The following is a 21,674-nucleotide window of genomic DNA, read 5'->3' on the forward strand; positions in this document are numbered from 1 at the left end:
TAAAGTGGTGCCGTCGTTCGAGAAAACTTTTAACGTGGAAATAAGCAAAGCCTTTTTACCACAAAGAAGCGTGCCGACCCCCACTGCTGCTAATCTTTAAGGCAAGACAATACAGTAGTTTGCCTCCCGCAAAATATCAGGAAGTCATCATTAACTATAAGCTATTTCGGAGGGTGGCAAGCCAATGTATATCTGCCGAAAGCAATTTTCGTTACGTATATGTGATTTGGATACAGCAGAACATTACATGCGGGTCTCTGCTTCAATCTCTGTCTTAGCTCTTCCCCGCGCCCCTCTCACGCCTTCAACCATGTGCACGTGGTTTGTGCGTATCGAAGCTACAGAGTAACCTTTATTTTATTCTCTTCATGTTATGTTCTCTTTTATTGTTAAATAAAGTAATAAATATGCATACAGGTTTTTAAAAAACTCTGTTATTTTAACCCATCTTCAAAGAAGTGACGACCTCTTGGTTAGATACATCTGTTGCTTGAGCCCAGATTCCCCCCCAATAGCTGAGTTAAAGAGAGCTGCTACGCGTCGTGAAGAGCAAGCACGTTGCCTTGAATACGGGGTTTGTATTTTAACCATGTCGACTCACATTCCTTATAAGCTCCTACTTTCACGGGCATTAGCTTTAATTATTTAATTTATAACACTAATCGGTCTCTTTTAGCGTTTTAAGCTCTAGACGCACTGGTCAATAGCTATAAAATTTACTTTTCCTTGAATCATGGTTTCGCTAGCTGTTACTTATTTTAATTCAGCAGCCTGTATTTTTGTGTCCGAGTTATTTTATTTTATAAAGTGTTGTAGGCCTTTATGTTAGTATTAATAGAACTTTGTAGATTGAGTTCTTGGTGGTAGATTAAGCTGTTAGCTTTATCTCGATGACTTTCGTACCAACTAGTACACTCTTTAGCAAAGAAGTGAGTAGTCAGATCAAAGCTCTCTACGTAATACGCGTTCAATTGTAGTGTTAACACTTAACTGTTGCCCGGGGTTGACTATTAAAGGCAAGCAAAAGCTCGCCATCGATAGATTTCTTAAAACCTTAAATATGAAAGCGATGACTTGTAACCTTGGTATCTTCCTTGCAAACATCGACTCTTTCTGTTTGCCAGGACCATGCCTGTTTGAGTATCAGCACATTGTACTTTGTATATAAGTTTCTTTTTTTATCTCATAAAATTTTTTTGAATTTTTAATTTAAAGTTTGTTTTTTTGGATTATTTTCTGTTTGAAAATTCTGTAATAATACTATAATTATAATATTTTTTTCTTTTACTATTAATAATATTTTTAATTGTTATTTTTGACTTTTTTTAAATAAATTTTTAATTTTTAGATTTTTTTTTTCCTGTTACTTATATCAGTCATTGCTCGTCCTCCAGCACGATTTAGGTAACTGGTGGTTAGTAAATACTCAAAAAGTGTTAGATAGTGAATGCAAGTGTTGAGCAGCTTTTAACTTTAAAAACAAACTGGGACTTTTTATCAAACTTAACTTATTAAAAGTTTTTATTTAATAAATAAAAATAATATAATATAATATCAAATTATTTAACGGATATATAAAAATTAGTAAGAAAAAGTAAATAAAAAAGGAATTAATTATTAATGCTATGCACGGGGGGAAGGATGTAGGCATTCCATGCCTTGTCGAAAGGCTTAATTACGCGCAGCGTTTAACTGTATTTTCACTTATTATTTATGCAGAATAATGCAAGATCTTGAAAAAGGTTTATACTATTTATAATAATAATTATTTTTTAACTTCAAAACTTATTATTAAAAAAAAATTCATTATAAAATAAAGTTTGCAGCTTAATAATTGAGAACACACAACTTGCTTATAGTGAAAAGTCTTCAGAAGTTGAAAGAAAAAAGGCATATGAAGTGCGTTATTAATTTTTTTTTTTATTTTTTAATAGTTTCTTACTTTTTTTAAGTTTTTAATGGAACATTCTAGTAATTCAAATTTTGATATATTGTTTCATCTTATTGAAACCTTATCGAAGATGACTTTGGATTCCTGTACTTTTTTTTACTTGAACACCTTTATTTACGACTCCTTAAGGTTTTCATATATTTAACTTTTTTTTTTTTGATATTTATTTTGATTTGTAGTTTAAAAATTACTTTGCACTGGCCAACTCTACTAAATGATCAAAAAGAACTCTATAAAAAGCAATACTTGAATTTTCTTACTTTGGCAATTATTTAATTTTCTTATAAATATATTATAATAATTTTTTTTATATTCTAGGTTAATGAAATTATTTCTTCTTTCATTTTACAAGAGTCGCATGTTTTATACTTAATTGAAAAAATTAATAAAGTATTTATAGAAGTAAGTATTTTTTCCGTTGATAATTGATACAGGAAATTTTTATTTTTAAAAAGTTAATTAAAAGAGAATGGCCACAAAACTGGATTCAGTTGATGCCTTTTTTAAATGAAATTTCTAGAAAGGGCGTAATTATAATTATTTTGTAAAACTACTTTTTTATTTTATTTATACTCTTTATAAACTGTACTAAATATCAAAATATTAAATATAAGGGATTTTCCTTGGAATTAGTGCTTTCTTGTTACCAGTCATTATGCGAGCAAATCTACGAATATGGAGATTCTCTAACAAAAGTTACTTTAAATAAATATATTTACTTTCTTTTTAAATTTTTTTTTATTTTAAATCTTTTTTTCTGCTTAATTTGTTTGGTACTTTTATATTTTTAATTATTTTCAGTAAATACATAATTTTTAAATTATTTTTATTAAAATAATTTTTTATAAATCTTTTTTTACTTAATTTTTTTTTGGGGCTTTTATATTTTTAAATTTTTATTAAAGTAATTTTTCTTTAAATCTTTTGTTTTTACTTAACTGTTTTTTGCTACTTTTTTATCTTTATATTTTAAATGAGTAAATTTTCTTTGAATCTCTTTTTTACTTCATTTTTTTGGTAAGTTTATATTAAGTTATTTTTATTAAATAATTTTTACTTTATATTTTTTTTAACTTAATTTTCTTAAGTACTTTATCATATTTTATTTATTTTTATTAAATTAATTTTTCTTTGAATCTTTTTTTAATCTTTTATTTACTTTTTTTAAATTATTTTTATCTAGTTAATATTTTTAAATTTTTTTTGGAAAATTTATTTTTATTAATTAATTTTTACTATATAATTTTTTTTACTTAATAGTTTTTTAAGTGCTTTTATATTTTCAAATTATTTATTTTTCTTTGAATTTTTTTTTACCTATTAGTTTTTGTGGTACGTTTATATACTGAAAGTTTTTTTTTAAAAAAATATCTTCTGCTGCTGCTTTTTTTAAATTTATATAAATTTTAATTGCTTAAGAATTTATTTATGAATTATTTTTTATTTTTTTTTTTAGTTTGGAATAAACCAATTAATATTTAAATACCAAAATAAACATACAAAAAAAAAGTTTTAAATGAATTTATTATATAAATTAATTTAAAACTTTTTTTTTAAATTTAAATATTAATAATTTATTTTCAACTTTTATTATATTTAAAAACTATTTAATTCTCCTTGACTATATTTATTTTTTAAATTTAAATATTAATAAATATATTTGAATTTTTATTTTCTATAAAAAATAATATTTAATTCTTTTTTCCATGTTAAATTTGTTAATTTGCTTTAACTTTTTATAATCTTTTTGCAGCTTTTTTTTGTAATCATAAAATTATATTTTTAAAAATAAAGAAATCTATAAATTTTAAGCAAATTTTTATATTTTTCTAGGAAAGAAGAAGAGATTTACTAAAAGGCTTGAGGTTTTTATTATTATTAATATTATTATTATATCATTATAAAAGAAAGTTTATTTTTTAAATAAATTAATAACCTAAGAAATTCATTATTGTTAAAGAAATTAATTAATATTAAATAATATAGCTTTTATATAATAATAAGTAATATTATTAATAATAATCATGATAATAATATGATATATTAAATCATTAAGAGAAAGTATTAAATAAATTATATTTAAAAAAAAATTATTTATTTAAAATGTAAACCAATAATTAAAATAAAAATATTCCAAATAGATAATCAAAAGTATTAAATAAAATATTTATATATAAACATTTATATTTATATGGAACAATAGTAATAATAATAGTAGTATTAATAATAAAAATATATTAAATAATTAATAAACGTATTATAGATTTTTTATTTATCAATAAATTTTTTTATTATAAAATAATAGTTTGCATGATATTTATAGTAGTATTTATAATATTAGTAATAATGATAATAACATATTTGATTAATCTGAAGTAATAATAATATGATAACACTAATACTATTAATATTAATAGTATTAACAACATTAGTATCGTCTTTAACATGTGAATATTTAGGAAATAATTATTAAAAATATAAAATAATAATATTTATTGATAATAACAACAGAAGTATTTATGTAATATTAACAATAGTATTACTACTACTAATTTAGTGATAATAATAGCAGTATTAATAATAATGGAATCATGATAACAAAATACTTGTTATAATAATAATAATAATAATTATAAAAGAGAACATCACACCTCTCTTATGGAGTTTTGCCTCCTTGTCATGTTTGTTTCCGTGCCGCTTTCACAAGTACTTTTACTTTATATATATAAAACTTATTAATGTATATTTATATTTTTTGTAGATATTTATAATTATTTATAAATATAAATATAATATAAACATTTTTATATTTATTTATTTTGCACACCTAATATCATATTATTATATTTTTATATTATTTTGTATATCTTATCATTGTAGTCTTTTTATATTTCTGTATATTATTCAGTTTTTTTATTTTTTTACAAATAGGAAAATTCGCATCACAAAAGAGTCGTGAAAAAAGTGCTTCATTTATTTCAAATATTATTCGAGCATATTAACTTCACGTGCATTTTGCTTGCCTTTATTTTATTGGTGTATATTTTTAACCACTCGCAACAGAGTCTTAACGGAGGAGTCTTTTCAACTTCTTTTTGCATTAACAAACAACCCCGAATTTCAAGCTGTTCGTTTTACTGATCATTATTATTATGTTTATTATAGTAATAAATTGTATAAAAGTATTGAATATTATTATATTTATTTATATATATTTTTTTCAAGTATATTCTTTATTTTTATTAATCTATTTATAATAATATTTATGTTTAAAAATAAAATAATAATAATAAATGAATATAAAATTTAGATAAATATTAAAAAATAATAATAAAGTATTAATAACTATTTATTTGTATTAATGTATTTATAATATTTATGTTTATTATTAAATAATAAGAAATAAATATAAAATTTAGTTAAATATTAACAAGTAATACTACAATGTTGATAAATATTTATTTTTATTAATACATTCATAATAATATTTAAATGTTTTTAAGAAAATAGTGATAAATAAATACAAAATACAATTAACTATAAAAAAATAATATTTAAGTGTTGACAAATTTTTTTTTATAATTCTATTAGTATTACTTTTTTTTATTATAAAGTAGTAGTAAAAATTTATTTAACATTTATATAAATTATAGAAAATAATAATAAAGTATTAGTAAATAGTTATTTCTTTAAAAATATTTATAAATATATTTTTATATTGATATGTTTTTAATAATTTAGTAATTAATTTATGCAAAGTTCATAATAAATTAAAAATAATAATAAAGTATAAGTATTGTTTTTTATAAAAATATATAAAGTGATATTTATTAAATTTATGATAAATAATTATAAAATTTATAACTAATTATTAAGAATCATTAAAATATTAATAAATATTTTTCTATTAAAAGAAAAAATGTAAAATTTGTAGTAATTATTTATATTTATATTTATATCTTATTTATTTTTATGTTTATATATAATAGTAATAAAATGAATATAAAGTTCATAATAAATTAAAATTATGATAATTCAGTATTAATAATAATTTATAATTATTATAATATTTTTATTTATATATATTTTTATTAATATGTTTTTGGTAAAATAGTAGTGAAATAAATATTAAATTTATAACAGTTACAAATAATAATTAAGCATAGGTTTATAATTAAATAGTATTAAATAAATATTAAGTTCACAATTACTAAAAATCAAAATTATATAATAATAAATATTTATATTTATATTTTTATATGTTTATGATAAAATAGCAATAATGTGAATATAAATTTTATTATAAATCAAATATATTAATAAAGTATTAATAAATATCTTTTACAATATATATTTATATATATTTTTATTTCTAATAATTACACGTTTTTAGTAAAACAATAATAATATAAATATAAAGTTCATAATATTATGAAAATAATAATAAAGTTTTAATGAAACATATTACTATTTTTTTAAGGAAGCTTTAGAAGCAATGATTTCATTTGTTACCAAAAAACGAGATAAAAATCAGCGATTGGAGCTTAATAGGCTTATAAATGTATTTCACTGTTTGCTTTTGTTAATATTTATTTTTTTTGTTTTTTAATAAATCAAGTCTTTTTTATTAATAATTTTTTTTTACAGGGTATTAATATTTATAGCGAGCCTTTTTATTTATTACTTTCTCAAGACTGTGAGTCGCTGGAAAATGACTCATATTTACTCATTAATCGCTTTGCTGAAGTATATTTTATATATAAAAAGTTCAAAATAAAAAGTTCAATACTATTTTAGCTTTACTATAGTAAATGGAATCAAAACATAAAAAAGTCTTTTTTTTTGCAACTATTTTATTTATTTTGGTATCTATAAGTACTTGAAACTTTTGACGACGCACGTGGTTGTTCCTGGCCGCGAGGAAAACTTTGTTAATTTTGAAACGTCGAGTTTGCAAGTGTAAATTTTTTACTGATTATTATTATTTTTACTATAACTTTATATTATTATATTATTATAAACTTTATAATTTAATAACAATTGACCTATTATAAAACTTTAACGTATTTTTGCAGGCAACTTTTGAGTATTTTTTCAACTTTTTACTATTTTTTATTTTCAATTTTTTATAAATAAATTTTTATTATTTGTATATTAATAACTTTTTATTATTATAATGAACTTTACTTTTTATTATAAAATTTTTTTGTAAGTTTTATTATTAAAAACTTTTTTCAAATTTATTTAATATTTTTATATCATATAAATATTATTATATACAAATTTATCTTCGTTTTTATATTTTTATAACTTACTAATATTATAATAATGAAGTATATATATTTTTACTTATTATTTTTTATAAATCACCATTTATTATTACTTTCAACTTTTATTTTATAATAATAAAAGTTTATAGAGTTTTTTTTATTATTTTTATATTTATTTATTTATTTATAAATCACAATTTATTATAAATTTTTACTTTTTTCTTAACAAAACTATTTATTATTTAACTTTTTTGTAATTAAAATATTTTTATAATATTATTTTTATACATAAATTTATACGTTTTTATATTTTTTATAATTTATTATATTAATAATAATAAAAGTTTAGTTATTATATTTATATTTTTATTTTTAAATAAAAAACTTTTTCTATAATATTATTTTCAAATTTTTGTATACGATATATATTTATAATTTTTATTTTATATAAACTTTTTACCAGTTTTTTTCGGCTTTTGTTCGCGCTTTTCGGTCATCCGTCGCTTGTGCTTTCCTCATTGGCTGTTCAGAGTATGACGGTTTGCTTGAAGGAAATTACAATCTTTCTTGTATTTTTTTTTAATTATTAAAAATGATTTTAATATTTACGGTATAAATATTTATTTAATACTTTTTTTTATTTTATTATTCTTTTAATAATTATTATTTTATTTTTTTACTTTTTATATATTTTTTATTTTTGTAAAAGGAAAAAAAACTACTTTTTTCTTTTTTTTATATTTTACTTGTAAGCATTAAGAAAATTCCTATTTCTTCGTATTTTTGTTATAAGATTTATAATTTTTTTACTTTTTATAATTATTACTAATTATTTTCTATATATAAATTTTATTTGTTATAGTGACGTTTTATTTTATACTATTTTTGTATTCCTTAAAGTTTTACTTTTTATTATGTTTATCCAAGTTCTATATATTATTTTTTGTAATTACTTTATTTGTTTTGCGTTATTATTTTTTTACGTTCTACTTTTAATTATTATTTTTGTTTTTCTAGTTTTACTATTTTTATTTTCATATTTTTTTATATTATTTTTACTATTATTATTAATATTTTATTATTAATTTTTTATAAAAGTTTTACTTTTTTTTATTAATAAATAATTTTTATATTATTTTTTACTATTATTATATTTATTATATTTTAATTATTTTTTCATTAATATAATTTCTTTTTCATTTTCTTATTTTTATATTATTTTTTTTTGTTTTACTTTTTATTTTTATTTTGTACACACTATATCTATTTCAATTTTATTACTTTTTATTAATATTTTTTTTTATTTTATTTATAATTTTTTGTAATTATTTTTATTATTTATATTTTATCATAATTGTTTTTACTTGCTTTTTATTATTATGTAACTTAAAATTTTATCTTATTATTATGTATTATTAATATTATTTTTTTATTTTATAATTTTTCATAACAATTATTATTATTAATTTAAAATTCTTTTAATAGTTAGTATTATTTATTTTTATTATTTTCCTGTTATTTTTTATTTATTAAAATTTTTATATCCTTGTTAATATTTTGCTTTTAAGTGGATTAAGTCGTTTGGATTTATTGAAAACTTTTTTACGAACTGCGCCGAAAAAGTTAACTTTTATTATATATATTTTCTTTTTTATTTATTTTATATTATTTTTAAAATTATTTACTTTTTATATAAATTTTTATTTATACCCTTTTATTTTATTTTTTATCATATATATACTTACATTATATTCATTTTTATATATATTTTATAATGTATTTTACTTTATATTATATATTTTTATTTTATCTGTTTATTTAATTTTGTATTATACAAAAAAAATATTTATATATATATTTATACTATATATTATATTTTTTACTTATTAAGCATATTTTTTATTTTACTTTATACATTTCTATATATATATTTTACTTTTTTCTACGTTTTTATATATATATTTTTCTATTAATACATTTGTTTATAATACATTAATATATTTTACTTTTTCTGGGTAAATTTTATATTTTCTTAAATTTTATCATTATTACTATTGATATAAAAATTTATATATCCTTTACTTTATATATATATTCCATATTTTTAATTTTTTTTACTTTATGTATATTTTTTATATTTTTTTATATATATTTTTTTTATATACAAATTTTATATTGTTCTAAAGTTAACTAAGTATTGTTTTATTACTTTTATTATTTTTTACAAAGATTTATATATCCTTTAACTATTTTTTTTGTATTTTTTATATAATTTTTCTTTTTTTATATAAATTATGTATTATTTTAAAAATTTATTATATATATTTTTTATATTTCCATGTTAATTATTATTTTATTTTATTTATTTTCTTTTTATATATAATTTTTGTTACGTTTTTAAATAGGTTGTACTGTATGTATTTATATTTACTTTTTATGCCTATTTTTATTTTTATATCTTTTTTTTACTTTTATATATTTTGTGTGAGTTATTATTATATTATTTAAACTATTTTTACTATATATATATAATTATAAAATAATATTAACTGGTTTATTACTTTATATATAATTTTTTTTTATTACTATATCATTTTATATATTTTTTTTTGGTTTTTATATATTCTTACATTTTATAGAACGTGTATCTAATTTTATTTTTAGTTAATAAAAAGTTTTTTATTTATATTTACTTATTAATAAAAGGCGAGCAGTATTGACTCGAAACTCACGCTTGAAAAGTTTGCTGAAAGGTTTATTATTATAAGAGAAACTTTTTTTTTATGCATTTCTTTCTATTCCATTTTGAATAAAGTAAAAAATAACAAAGTTTTGTTATGATTTTGTATAAAACTAATTTTTTTTAGTATTAAAAGTATATTTTATTTTTTTATTCTTAAATTTTCTTAGTATTAGAAATTTATTTATACTTTTTAATTATTATTATTGTAAAATAAACTTTTTTATTAAGAAAATTAATGCAGTTCTATTTGAGTTTAGAAAAAATATTTTCTTTATTAAATTATTTATTAAGTTTATAAAAAAAAGTTACTTTGTTTTAGAAAAATAATATTTATTATTATTATAAATAATTATTTATTAATAAAAATGTTTTAGTATCTGTAAAAAATATTTTATTGCTTTATTAAAATTTTTGTATCAGGAAAATTTTTTATTTCTTTCTATTTTTTTTTAAATAATGAGTTTTATTATAGTTTAATTTGACTATATAATTTTTTATTTAATTTTTTGTATTTGAAAAATTACTTTTATTATTATATTAATATTATTAAAAAAAATTTTTTTAATATAAATGAAGTTTTATTAGTTATAAAAAATGTTTTTTTTACTAAATACTATGAAAATAATTTATTTTGGTTTTTTTTTGTTATTTTTATTCTGAAATAAATATTTATAATAATATAAATCAAAATATAATTATAAGAATATATAAAAAAAATGTAGTAAATATAAATATATATTTGTAATAAATATAGTATTAAAAATATATATATAATTGAAAGCAATAAAAAAAATTTCATTTTCTCAACTTTTTTGTATTAAAAATTATAATAAATTTTTAAACTTAAATAATTTTTTAGTGTTTTTATAAAATTTTCATTTTTTTAATAAATTTTTTTAAATTAATTTAAATTTTAAAATGTTTATAAAAATTTTTTATTACGAAATTTTAACATTTAAAATTTTTATAAGAATTTTATTTTATATGTTTACTATTTTTTATTATTTTAATTATTATAATATTTTTCTTTTCTTTAGTATAATATTAATTTTTATTATATATTTTAGAGATTTTGAATCTTTCCAAGCTTTTTCTGATTTCCGAATTGTTTTTAAAAAAGTTTCAATTTTTTTTTTTGCTTGAATATTATTTATTATTATTAATATTTTTTAGGAAGTCCTCAATTTAATATCGATTATTGCTAGTTTTGAGGTTATTATTATTATTTTATTTTATTATATGTATTAGTAAATAGTAAATATTTACTTTTAGTTTAAAATATTTGTTATTAGTTTTTTTTATTTTAACTTAGTTATTATGAATTTTTTGTATTGTAGTATTTTATGATTTTTTCTTCATATTATTATTACATTATTATATTACTATAATAACTTTTATATTATCATTATATTTTATTATTTTTACTTATTTTTTTATGTTAATTTTTTTATAAAGCAATTTATGATACTAAAAAATAATTCCACTTTTCTAGAAATATGATATTTTTTTCTTTCTTAACTTTTTTTAACAGTAACAATTATTATTATATTTCTAATTAACAAATGTTTATGTAAAATTTATCATAATTTTTTTTATTACATAAAGAAAGGTAAACAATAATAATAAATTTACTGATAATTATAAATATTTTTATTTTTGTATTCATTACAAGTAGTTATTATTGTATATATAACCATTTATCTTTATGATAATATTATTTACGTAAGTAAAATATTAACTTTTATATTATTTTTACTTCGAATTATATTATTATTATTATTGAAAATATAATTTTTGTGTTTATTTTTTTATATAATTATTATTTTTATTATATTATTTTACTTTTACTTTTTTTTATTCTGCTATTTGTATATCAAAATTATTATTACTATTTTATTTTTAATTTTTTTTTAATCGTTTATTTTTATCTCAACTTTACTATTTTCTATTTTCATACTTTTTTGCTCGGTTTAATTTTTTTAATAATAATATTATCTTTTATATACTACTTTCTTGCTTATATTTACCTTTATATTATTATTTTCATACGTCTTTTATTTTTTGTATATATTTTATTTCGTATTATTTCATTTACTTTTATTTTATTATTTTTATATGAACTTTGTGTAATTTTGTCTATCTTTTAATTTTATTTAATAGTTTTATATTTTTTATTATATATTATACTTTTATATTATTATTTTTTATTTTTCTAACGTTCATATATATATATTTTTTTCATATATTTTTATTTTTATTTTATTAATTTTTTATGTAGTTTTTATATTTTTATAATATAATTTACTGTTATTTTCTAATTTTTATATGTACTTTATATTTTTATGCATATATGTTATTTCTTTCTAGCATTTTTATATTTTTATAAGTAATTTATTTTTCTTTCTGATATTTTTTTTTCTAATATTTTTTTATTTTTTATATGTATTATTATTACATTTTTATATTTACTTTGTTATTCATAATTATTATTATACACTGAATTAGTATATTTTCTTGCCTATATTTACTTTTATTATATACTTTATATTATCTTATATTTCTTTCTTTTTGTTTTTTTACTTTTCATATTTATTTTTTTAAAATATATTTAAATTTACTTCGTATAATATAAAAATTTTTAACTTTTTATATATAATTTTTATACTATTAATTATATTTTCTTTATACTTATTATACGTTTGTACATTCTTTATATTTTTTTACTTTTTACGTATATTATTATTTATATTTATATTTACTTATTATTATAATATTATAACTTGCATAAAGCCGCGCTTGTCCTCTCAAATTTCGAAAAAGTATATTTATTATATTTTTCAAGGGCTTCCGTTGCCTCGTTAGTTAATATTATTATTATTTTATATAATATTTTTATTTAAATAATATTATATAATATCTTTATTGATATATTATTTTGTTTATAAATATATTTTACTTTTCATTATTGTTATTACTTCATATTTATTTTTTTAAACGATATTATATATATATATTTATTAGTATATTATTTTTCTTATTATTATTTTAATATATTTTTTTAGTATTAATATTATTATAATATTATATATTTTTCTTAATATATTATTTTATTTATTATGCTTTAAAATACATATTTTTACTTATTATTATTTCAAATATATTTATTATTATAATAATATATTTTTTATTATTTACTACTTTATTTATTATTTTTTATAATATATATTTTTACTTTAAAAATATATTTTTTTAGTTTTTATTATTTTTATATATATATTTATTTTTATTAACTTTTTTTTAAATTTTCTCTATATTTTTACTTTCTTAATATTTTTTTGTACTTTTTATTATTATATTTTTTTTCCTTCTAATATTATTTTTAAAAGATATACTTTTTTATTATAATTATTTACTTATTTTACTATATTTTATATTTTTATGAATAATTATTTTTTTTATTTATTTTTACTTATTATTTTTACTTTTATAAATATATTATTATTAATAATTATTGTTAGATTGATTTTATTATTACTATTTATTTAAAGAAAACGCGAAAGACCAAGAAAAATTTTATGCTGATTGCAAAACTTCATGCTATATATGGAAAGAAGTTTTTACGAGTTTATATAGAGAAAAAAAAGAAGAAAATAGACAAGTTTCTTATATATATATTTTTTCTTATTATTATTTTTTTGTATATATATATTTACTTATTATTATTATGTTATATTATATTTATTTTTAACTTATTATCTTCTGTATATATTTTACTCATCACTTTTAATTATGTAATTTTTATATATCATTTTTTGCTTATTATCGTTTTTGCTCTTCACTTTTATAAATAGCATTATATATATTTTTACTTACTATTATTATTTGTATATATTTTTTTTCTCGTCATTATTATCAATTATATTATATATATATTTTTTACCTATTATTATTATTTCGTATACATATTTTTTTACAGATCGTTATTATTTATATTCTTTCTGATATAATTTTACTTATTATTATTTTATACTTATTTTTTTACTTCTTTTCTTTATATATTTTTATTTATTATTATATTGTATTTATTGTTTACTTATTAATATCTTATATTTATTTTTTTTTACTTACAACTATTTTTTTACTAATTATTATTATTATATTTTTTTTCCTTTCCGTTTTTATTAATTATATTTTCTAACTATATTAATTTTTTTTTATAATAATAATTATTATTATTTTAATATATTTATATTTTTATATATGTTTTTTTAGTTATTGTTATATATATTTGTTTTTACTTAAGATCCTTGCATAAAATAGGAGTGCAGTTGTATTATAAATGAGTGCTTTACTGAACTTCTTTCACTTCCGCTCCCCAGCGATCTTACTTATTGCAAAGTAAATAATGTTTTTTATTTTAAATAATGAATTTTTATAATAATAATAATAAATAAAAATAGTATTATTATGTTAAATATTTATTATAAATGTATCATAATTACATAATGAAATATTAATATTTTTATATTAATGAATATTTATAATAATACTGCATTAACTATTTTTTATAGTAGAATTAGCCATATTAAAAATAAGTTAATTGTAATAAATATTGATAAGGGTTATAATGAATTTAATTTAATGAAAACAAGTATATTCATAAAATAGTAATGTAATATACAATAATAAAAAAATGTATTATAATAAATATTTCTATTTAATTTATAATAATTTTAAAGGATATATATAATGATAAATAGTATTAATGAACTTTTTAATATATAATAATCTATTAAATATTTATATAATTAATATTAATAATAATAAAAATTAGTTATTAGTAGTAAAAATTGGTGATAACTTCAAAAAATTTACATAAAAATAATATTTTTTATAATAAATTTATAATAATTATAAAGAGAACTGTACAGTAGTATAATCAATTTCAAACATTAATAAAAAAATAATAATAAATTTATAAATTGTTTAGTATATCATAGAAATAAATTAATTGTAATAAATTTATAAAATAAAAAATTATAAAGTAATATAGAAAATATTAATAAATAGTTATAATAAAATTGTAATAGAAGTAATATTACATAATATATAAAATATTGATATTAGTAAAGTGTATAATATAATAAATTTATTAAATTTTTATAAAAAGGAAATTGTGATAATAAAGGGTGTATAAATATTACATAAATATTAATAAATTTTATAATAAATTGTATTTATAATATAAAAATTATAATATTAATGAAATGGGGTAATATAAAAATTGTGCTATTTTTAAAGAATTCTTAAAATAATATAAAAAATATTTATATAAATAAAATACAAAATATAAAAAATATTAATATAGTTTATTATATAACTGTAATGATAATACAGAATTCATAAAATTATATTCATATATAATAATATTAATAATAAAGAACTCATAAAGTAATACGTAATACATAATAAATAGGTGTAATAAGGTTGTAATAATAATAAAGAATTTTTAAGATAACATAAAAGTTATTAATTTATATTTATAGTAAAGTATATTATATAGACTATATTAAAATGTGTAAAAGAATTCTGAAAATTTTTTAAAATAATATATATTTTATTATAAATTTTTAATATTTTATATGAATTTATTTATTAATATAAAAAGTAAAAATTTTGCTAAATATGAAATTAGTTTTTCTATATGTAGACTTTATATATTTTTAATATAAAACCTTAAAAGTTTTTTATTATAAAAGTTTTAAAAAAAAAATTTCATATATTAATTTTTTTAATATACATAATTATTATCTTTATTTAAAAGTAAAAGTGTAACTATAAAAGAAATACTAGTGATAGTTTTTATGTATGTAAATTTTTATATATATATTTTTATATAAAGACGGTAAATGTTTATTATAGAAGAATTAAGATGAATAGTTTATGGTTATTTTTATGTAAAACGTAAAAGTTTTACGATAAGAAAATGACATTTTTATTATTTTACGTAAAAACGTAAAAGTATTATTATTATTAAAAAATAAAAAGAATAGTTTTTCTCTTATATAATCTTCATATTCCTTTTTATTATTATATAGTAAAATCAAAAGTTTTACTGTTAAAGAAATGATAAAAATAGTTTTTTATATATAAACAAAGTTTATATATATACTTAATTTAATTTTTCTCTAAAGTAGTAAAAGTTTTACTATTAAAGAAATGAATAATCATGTTATATATAATTTTATTATTATTAGTTTTTATGTAAAAAAGTAAAAGTTTTTTTTATATACGTAACCTGAACCTTTTTATTTTTTTATACTTTTTTTATACAAAAGTAATAAAAAAAAATATTACTTACTACAAATTCTTTATTTTATTTTTTATTACTGTTTTATTATTATTATTACTGCTATTATTATAATTATTATATATAAAACGTTAATGTTTTACTATTAAAGTAATGGTAAAAAAAAAAAATAAACAGTTTCTGTTATACTGAAAAAATATATTTTTTTCTATTGTAAAGTTTTAACAGAATATTATTATATTAGCAATTATGAAAAGTTTTCTAAAAATGTTTTCTCCTATTAACTTTCTATATATATATTTATAATATCTGTTATTTATATTTGCTTATTTTTTTCAAACGGAACGTTTTTATTTCAAGATAAAATAAGAAAAGTTATTATAATTAATATTCACTGGTTTACTTTTACTGCTAAAATATATATCTATTTTTTTAAGGCTTATTTGGATTTGTTCAAGCCGTTGCTTGAGAGCCGCCTTGTCGAATCAGAAGAAGCCGTTTTTAAATATATTAAATTGGTTACTCATCGATATTCTTATTAGTCGTTTAAATTTTAGTTTTAATAAAGTTTTATTGTTATAACGAGATTATATTTATTTTGTATTATTGTATTATTATAAAAGTTTAGCATATTAATATTTTCTTAGCAAATGTTTTAGAGTATTAAAAAAGTGTTATTAAATAGAATGGTTTGATTTCCTATTAATAACCTTTTTAGTCCTTTAAATTTCACTTAATATAGCTTTATTATTATACTCAGATTTATTTTTTCATCATAAAAGTTTAATGTCACAATATTAGTATTACAAAAATGTTTCCAGAATATTATTTAGTTTTATTAAATATATTGGATTGGTTACTTTTTAATAATTCTATTGATCATTCTGATTTTAATTTTATCAGTTTTATTATAATAAGGAGGGATTTTTTATATTTATATTTTCTTATTGTTATATAATAAAAGTTTGCAAAATCTTATTAGCATAAAGTTTTTTTAAAAAACTTGGATTGGGCACTTTTTAAAAATCTCATTGTCTTTAATTTTATGAAAGTTTTTTTTACTACAATGAGATTTATTATTTTATATATTTTTGTTATATAATAAAAGTTTAGCATATTATAATTAATATAACTTTTCAAAATTCTGAATTTTTTTTATAAAAGTTATTACTGTAGAGTATTAAGAATTTACTACTTTTATGTAATTTATATATATTATAGTTATTGAAATTAATAAAAAGCAAAAAACTTATTCTGACGGACTTTCGTGCTTATTTTAATAATAAAAAGAAGTCTCAAAAGAGTTCTTTTTGTATATTTTTTTCTTTTTTTTTTAGATTTTTTATTAATATAAACTTTTTTATAAGAATCTTATTATAATTATTATTATTATATAAAAAAAATTTACAACTTTTTTATTATTATATAATCTACTTATAATTATTATTATAAGGCCTAATGATCTTTTCATAGCAAATCATCGAGCTGCTATAATATTAATATATTATTGTTATATTTACTTCATTATTATTAATATTATTTATTTAATTTCTAATAGTTATTTTTATATATTTATTTAATAATTATCATTATTAACTTATTTTTAGTGTTATTAATATATATTTTTATTATTATTACTTCTTGTTATTAATTATTATTATTTTTATTATATATATTGACTACTATTTTTAATTATTATTTTTATTTATTCTATGGGAGTTTATTTACTTATTATTGTTATTATTATTACTATAGCATTTCGCTCGGAAGTATTGCGTATGTTTACTCTTGTTTTAAAATCATATCAAGAACTTCTTTTGGTTAACTTTTATTATATTTTTTTATATTAATAGTATTTTTTATAATTTTATATTTTATTATAATTTTAATTATATTTTAGATTTTTATATAATTCTACATATTTTTAATATATTTATTATTTTTTCATATTTTTTATTATATATTTATTTTAAAAAAATTTTTTTACCTTTTTTCAAAATATTATTTTTATATTTTTGTATATTTTAATAATTTTTATATTATATTTTTATTTCTAAATTTTTTTTCATTTTATTATTATAATATTTTCATTATATCATATTTTTTATTATATCATTTATATTTTTATATTTGTAACTATTTATTGTTATAATATATTTTTTCTAAGCCTCATTTAATGGAAGTTAATCGAATTATTGGAGAATTTATTTCTTCTTCCGTTTCCTTAAGAGAACGCGCTACTCTTTGCAATAACTTGCTAACTATTAAGTATCTATTATTATTATTGCTCTTTTATAAAACTTTTTTTATAATATTTTTTAATTATTTACTTTTTATGTTTTTTTATTTTGGTTTTTATTAATTTTTTATATTTTAATTCTTTTTATAATTCTCTAGAGAATCAATGTCATTAGTTTTATAATATCTACAGTTTATATTACTTATTATTATTATACAACACTTTTTTTTTTATAATATTTAGTAATTTAAGTTATTTTTATCTTTTAACTTAGTATTTTTGTTATTTTTTTTTAATAAAAACTTTTTTATAATAATAATTATTTTTTATATTTAAAAACTTTAAAGTTATTATTATTGCAATTTTGTATATACTTTCTTTTTATGTTTATAAATATTTATTATATTATTATTATTAAAAACATATATAATATTTTTTTAATAATTACTACTTTTATTATTATTATTATACTATTATTACTTTTATTATAATCTTCAAAAGTTTTTAGTAATTATTATTTTTTTTTGCAACCTTTTTATAACATTTTTACTAATAATTACTATATATTTCTGTTATTATTACTATTATTATTTTTTTAATAATTTTATATTATTTTTATTTCTATTATTAAAAACTTTTTTTATTTTCATTAATATTTCTTTTTTGTTATTATTATTATTTCTAAAATCGTTTATATAATTTTTTTTATAATAATAACAACTTTTTAAGTTATTTCTTTTTATTACTTTTGTAACATTATTATATTTTTATATTTATTATTTTTACTATTTAATTTTTTTATAATATCAACTTTTTTAATTCTTATTTTTTTTTTTTTGTAATAACTTTTTTGTATTATTACTTTTAAAACTTTTTATTATAATATATATTTTTTATAATAATTATTTATTTTTATTATTTTTAAACACTTTTCGATAATATATTATCAGTAATAACCTTTTTTAAGTTTGATTATCGTTCTATTATTTTTGCTATTACTAATAGTATTATTACTTTCTATAAACTTTTAATAATCTTATTTTAATATTTACTTATTTTATTATTTTTAATATAGTATTATTATTATAAAAAATGAGTACTTTTTTCCCATTTTTTTAATTTTTTTAAATGATATTAATAATATAAATTTTTTTATAATAATATTTTTATTAAACTTTAAAATTAGAATTAATATTATTTTTTTTATTAACTATTATAATACTTTTCCCTTTTATTTTTTTTATGAATAATAATATTATTATTTAAAAATAAAGAACTTTTATAAAAATTTTTATAATCTTTTCTCTGTTATGGTTATTATTTTCTCTAAATGGTAATTGTATTATTATTTATGTTTTAATCTTTTTTATAATAAAGTTCTTATAAAACCATTTTCTTGTTATTACTTTATTAACTATTCTATTAATTTTTCATGAATTTTTGAATAATAAAATTATCATAAAAATAAAAAAACTCTTCTTCCTTATTTTTACTTTTTTTCTTTAAAGAACTTTTATTATTTATTATATAAACTATTTTATAATGAAGTTTTTATTAAACTTTTTTTTATCGCTTTTCTCTTTTACTGTCTTTTTTTCTGAATAATATTAAAAATAAATACTTTTTAAATTAATTTTTTAAAAAAAACATCTCCCCTTTTATTATTATCACAATAATCTTTAGTCTTTTTTATTATGAAGTTCTTATATAATTTATCCTTCTTATTTTTATTATATTTATAAACTTCTTTATTACTTTTCTCCCTTTATTATTTTTTTCAATAATATTAATATATTTTTATTATAGAAAAAGAAAACTTCCTTTTTCTTTTTTTATTTTTTTTCCTAAATTATAATTTTATTATTACCATATACTTTTATATGATGAATTTTTATAAAACTTTTTTCTTCTTATTTTTAATAACTTTTATAATTAATTTTTCTTTTTATTTATTTTTTTTTTGAGTAGTAATAATTTCATTGTTATTAACCATATAAACTCTTACTTTATTCTTCTATTTGATATTATAAATTTTTTTTAACATAAAATAATAATATTATTGTTATAATAATAAAAACTTTTTATAATAAATTTTTAAGAAAACTTTTTTTTCCTTGTTATTATTATTATTTATTATATAAACTTTTATGTAATAAAGTTCTTACGAAACTTTTTCTTAGTATTTTTATAAAATATTATTAATCCTACAAACTTTTATTAATTAAAATTATTCATATTTTATTATTTTTTTAAATAAATATCCTATAAATAGAATTTTTTCAATAATAAAGTATTATTAAACGTTTTATTATTATTTTTATGATAAAAATTTTTATATAATGAAAATTTTAAGATTTTTTCTTTTATTATTATTATATAAAATACTTTTTTAAAAGTTTTTACAAAATTTATTGTTTTTATTAATTATAATATAAACTTTTCTATAATGAAGTTTTTAATACTTTTTCCTTCTATTATTTTTTTTCAAATAATAATATTTTATAAAATAAAAGTTTTTTATGTAAAAATTACTTTAAAAATTTCTTTATTATTACTGTTATAGATTTACTATTATCATTATTCTATAATAATACTTTTACTATTTTTAATAAGAAAGTATATATAATTTTTTTTATGAATTTTTTAAGTGCGTACGTACAGAATACGGACGAATGCCTCGTGTTTATGCTGGACCTTTTAGAGCCGGTTGTCTAATTTTATTTATTTCGCAATTTGACTGGTTTAATATTCTAATACTTATTCATGGTTGAGATTTTTTTAACAATTATTATTTTTGCTTTTTAATCAAATTTCGTTAGTTGATTGGTTTAAAATTTTAATACTTAGTTTTTATTGGTTAATTATCTGGCTACTTTATCAACATACTACGCTATATTAATTAATTTAATTATCTTAGTAATTTTTTTTAATGGTTTAAAGTTTTTTTAGCCTTTTGGTTTTTCATGTAGTTATTATTACTCTATTTGATTGGTTTTAATTTTGAAATTTTAAAGTATTTATTGTTTTTATGTCATTATTATTACTCTGTTGATTGCTTGAAAAGTTTTTTTGGATTATAATTTTTTAAAGTAATTATTATTGCACGCTATTCGTTTACTATAACTTTTTAATACTTGTTCGTCATTGGATAAAGTTTCTAA

General features: G+C 15.3%; 1 protein-coding gene and 2 long non-coding RNA genes across 3 annotated transcripts; all 3 read left to right on the forward strand.

Annotated features, from left to right (window-relative positions):
* Positions 1–2,418: 2,418 nt before the first annotated feature.
* Positions 2,419–6,914, forward strand: LOC135144984 (uncharacterized). Its single transcript, XM_064077105.1, has 9 exons — positions 2,419–2,478; positions 2,566–2,646; positions 3,785–3,816; positions 4,591–4,657; positions 4,883–4,959; positions 5,015–5,078; positions 6,432–6,512; positions 6,599–6,697; positions 6,828–6,914. The coding sequence occupies exons 1-9, from the start codon at positions 2,446–2,448 to the stop codon at positions 6,912–6,914; spliced, it is 621 nt and encodes a 206-aa protein (XP_063933175.1). The 5' UTR covers positions 2,419–2,445.
* Positions 6,915–7,699: 785 nt separating this feature from the next.
* On the forward strand, positions 7,700–9,974 carry LOC135144973 (uncharacterized). Its single transcript, XR_010283286.1, has 3 exons — positions 7,700–7,790; positions 8,790–8,843; positions 9,928–9,974. It is a non-coding gene; the product is annotated as an uncharacterized LOC135144973 (long non-coding RNA).
* An 8,080-nt stretch (positions 9,975–18,054) lies between these two features.
* On the forward strand, positions 18,055–21,222 carry LOC135144976 (uncharacterized). The gene is made up of 3 exons (XR_010283288.1): positions 18,055–18,094; positions 18,442–18,542; positions 21,162–21,222. It is a non-coding gene; the product is annotated as an uncharacterized LOC135144976 (long non-coding RNA).
* Positions 21,223–21,674: the final 452 nt, after the last annotated feature.

Source organism: Zophobas morio, unplaced genomic scaffold (genome assembly GCF_036711695.1).
Source record: "Zophobas morio isolate AGI-343-1 ecotype UQ-CSIRO unplaced genomic scaffold, CSIRO_AGI_Zmor_V1 ptg000115l, whole genome shotgun sequence".
NCBI classification, from domain to species: domain Eukaryota; kingdom Metazoa; phylum Arthropoda; class Insecta; order Coleoptera; family Tenebrionidae; genus Zophobas; species Zophobas morio.

Coding starts and splice junctions, on each gene's coding strand:
- LOC135144984 (XM_064077105.1), top strand. CDS start 2,446: ATGCCTTTTTTAAATGAAATTTCTAGAAAGGGC. Junction 3,817..4,590: donor GATTTACTAAAAGGCTTGAG/GTTTTTATTATT, acceptor TAATTATAAAAG/AGAACATCACACCTCTCTTA. Junction 5,079..6,431: donor ACAACCCCGAATTTCAAGCT/GTTCGTTTTACT, acceptor TATTTTTTTAAG/GAAGCTTTAGAAGCAATGAT.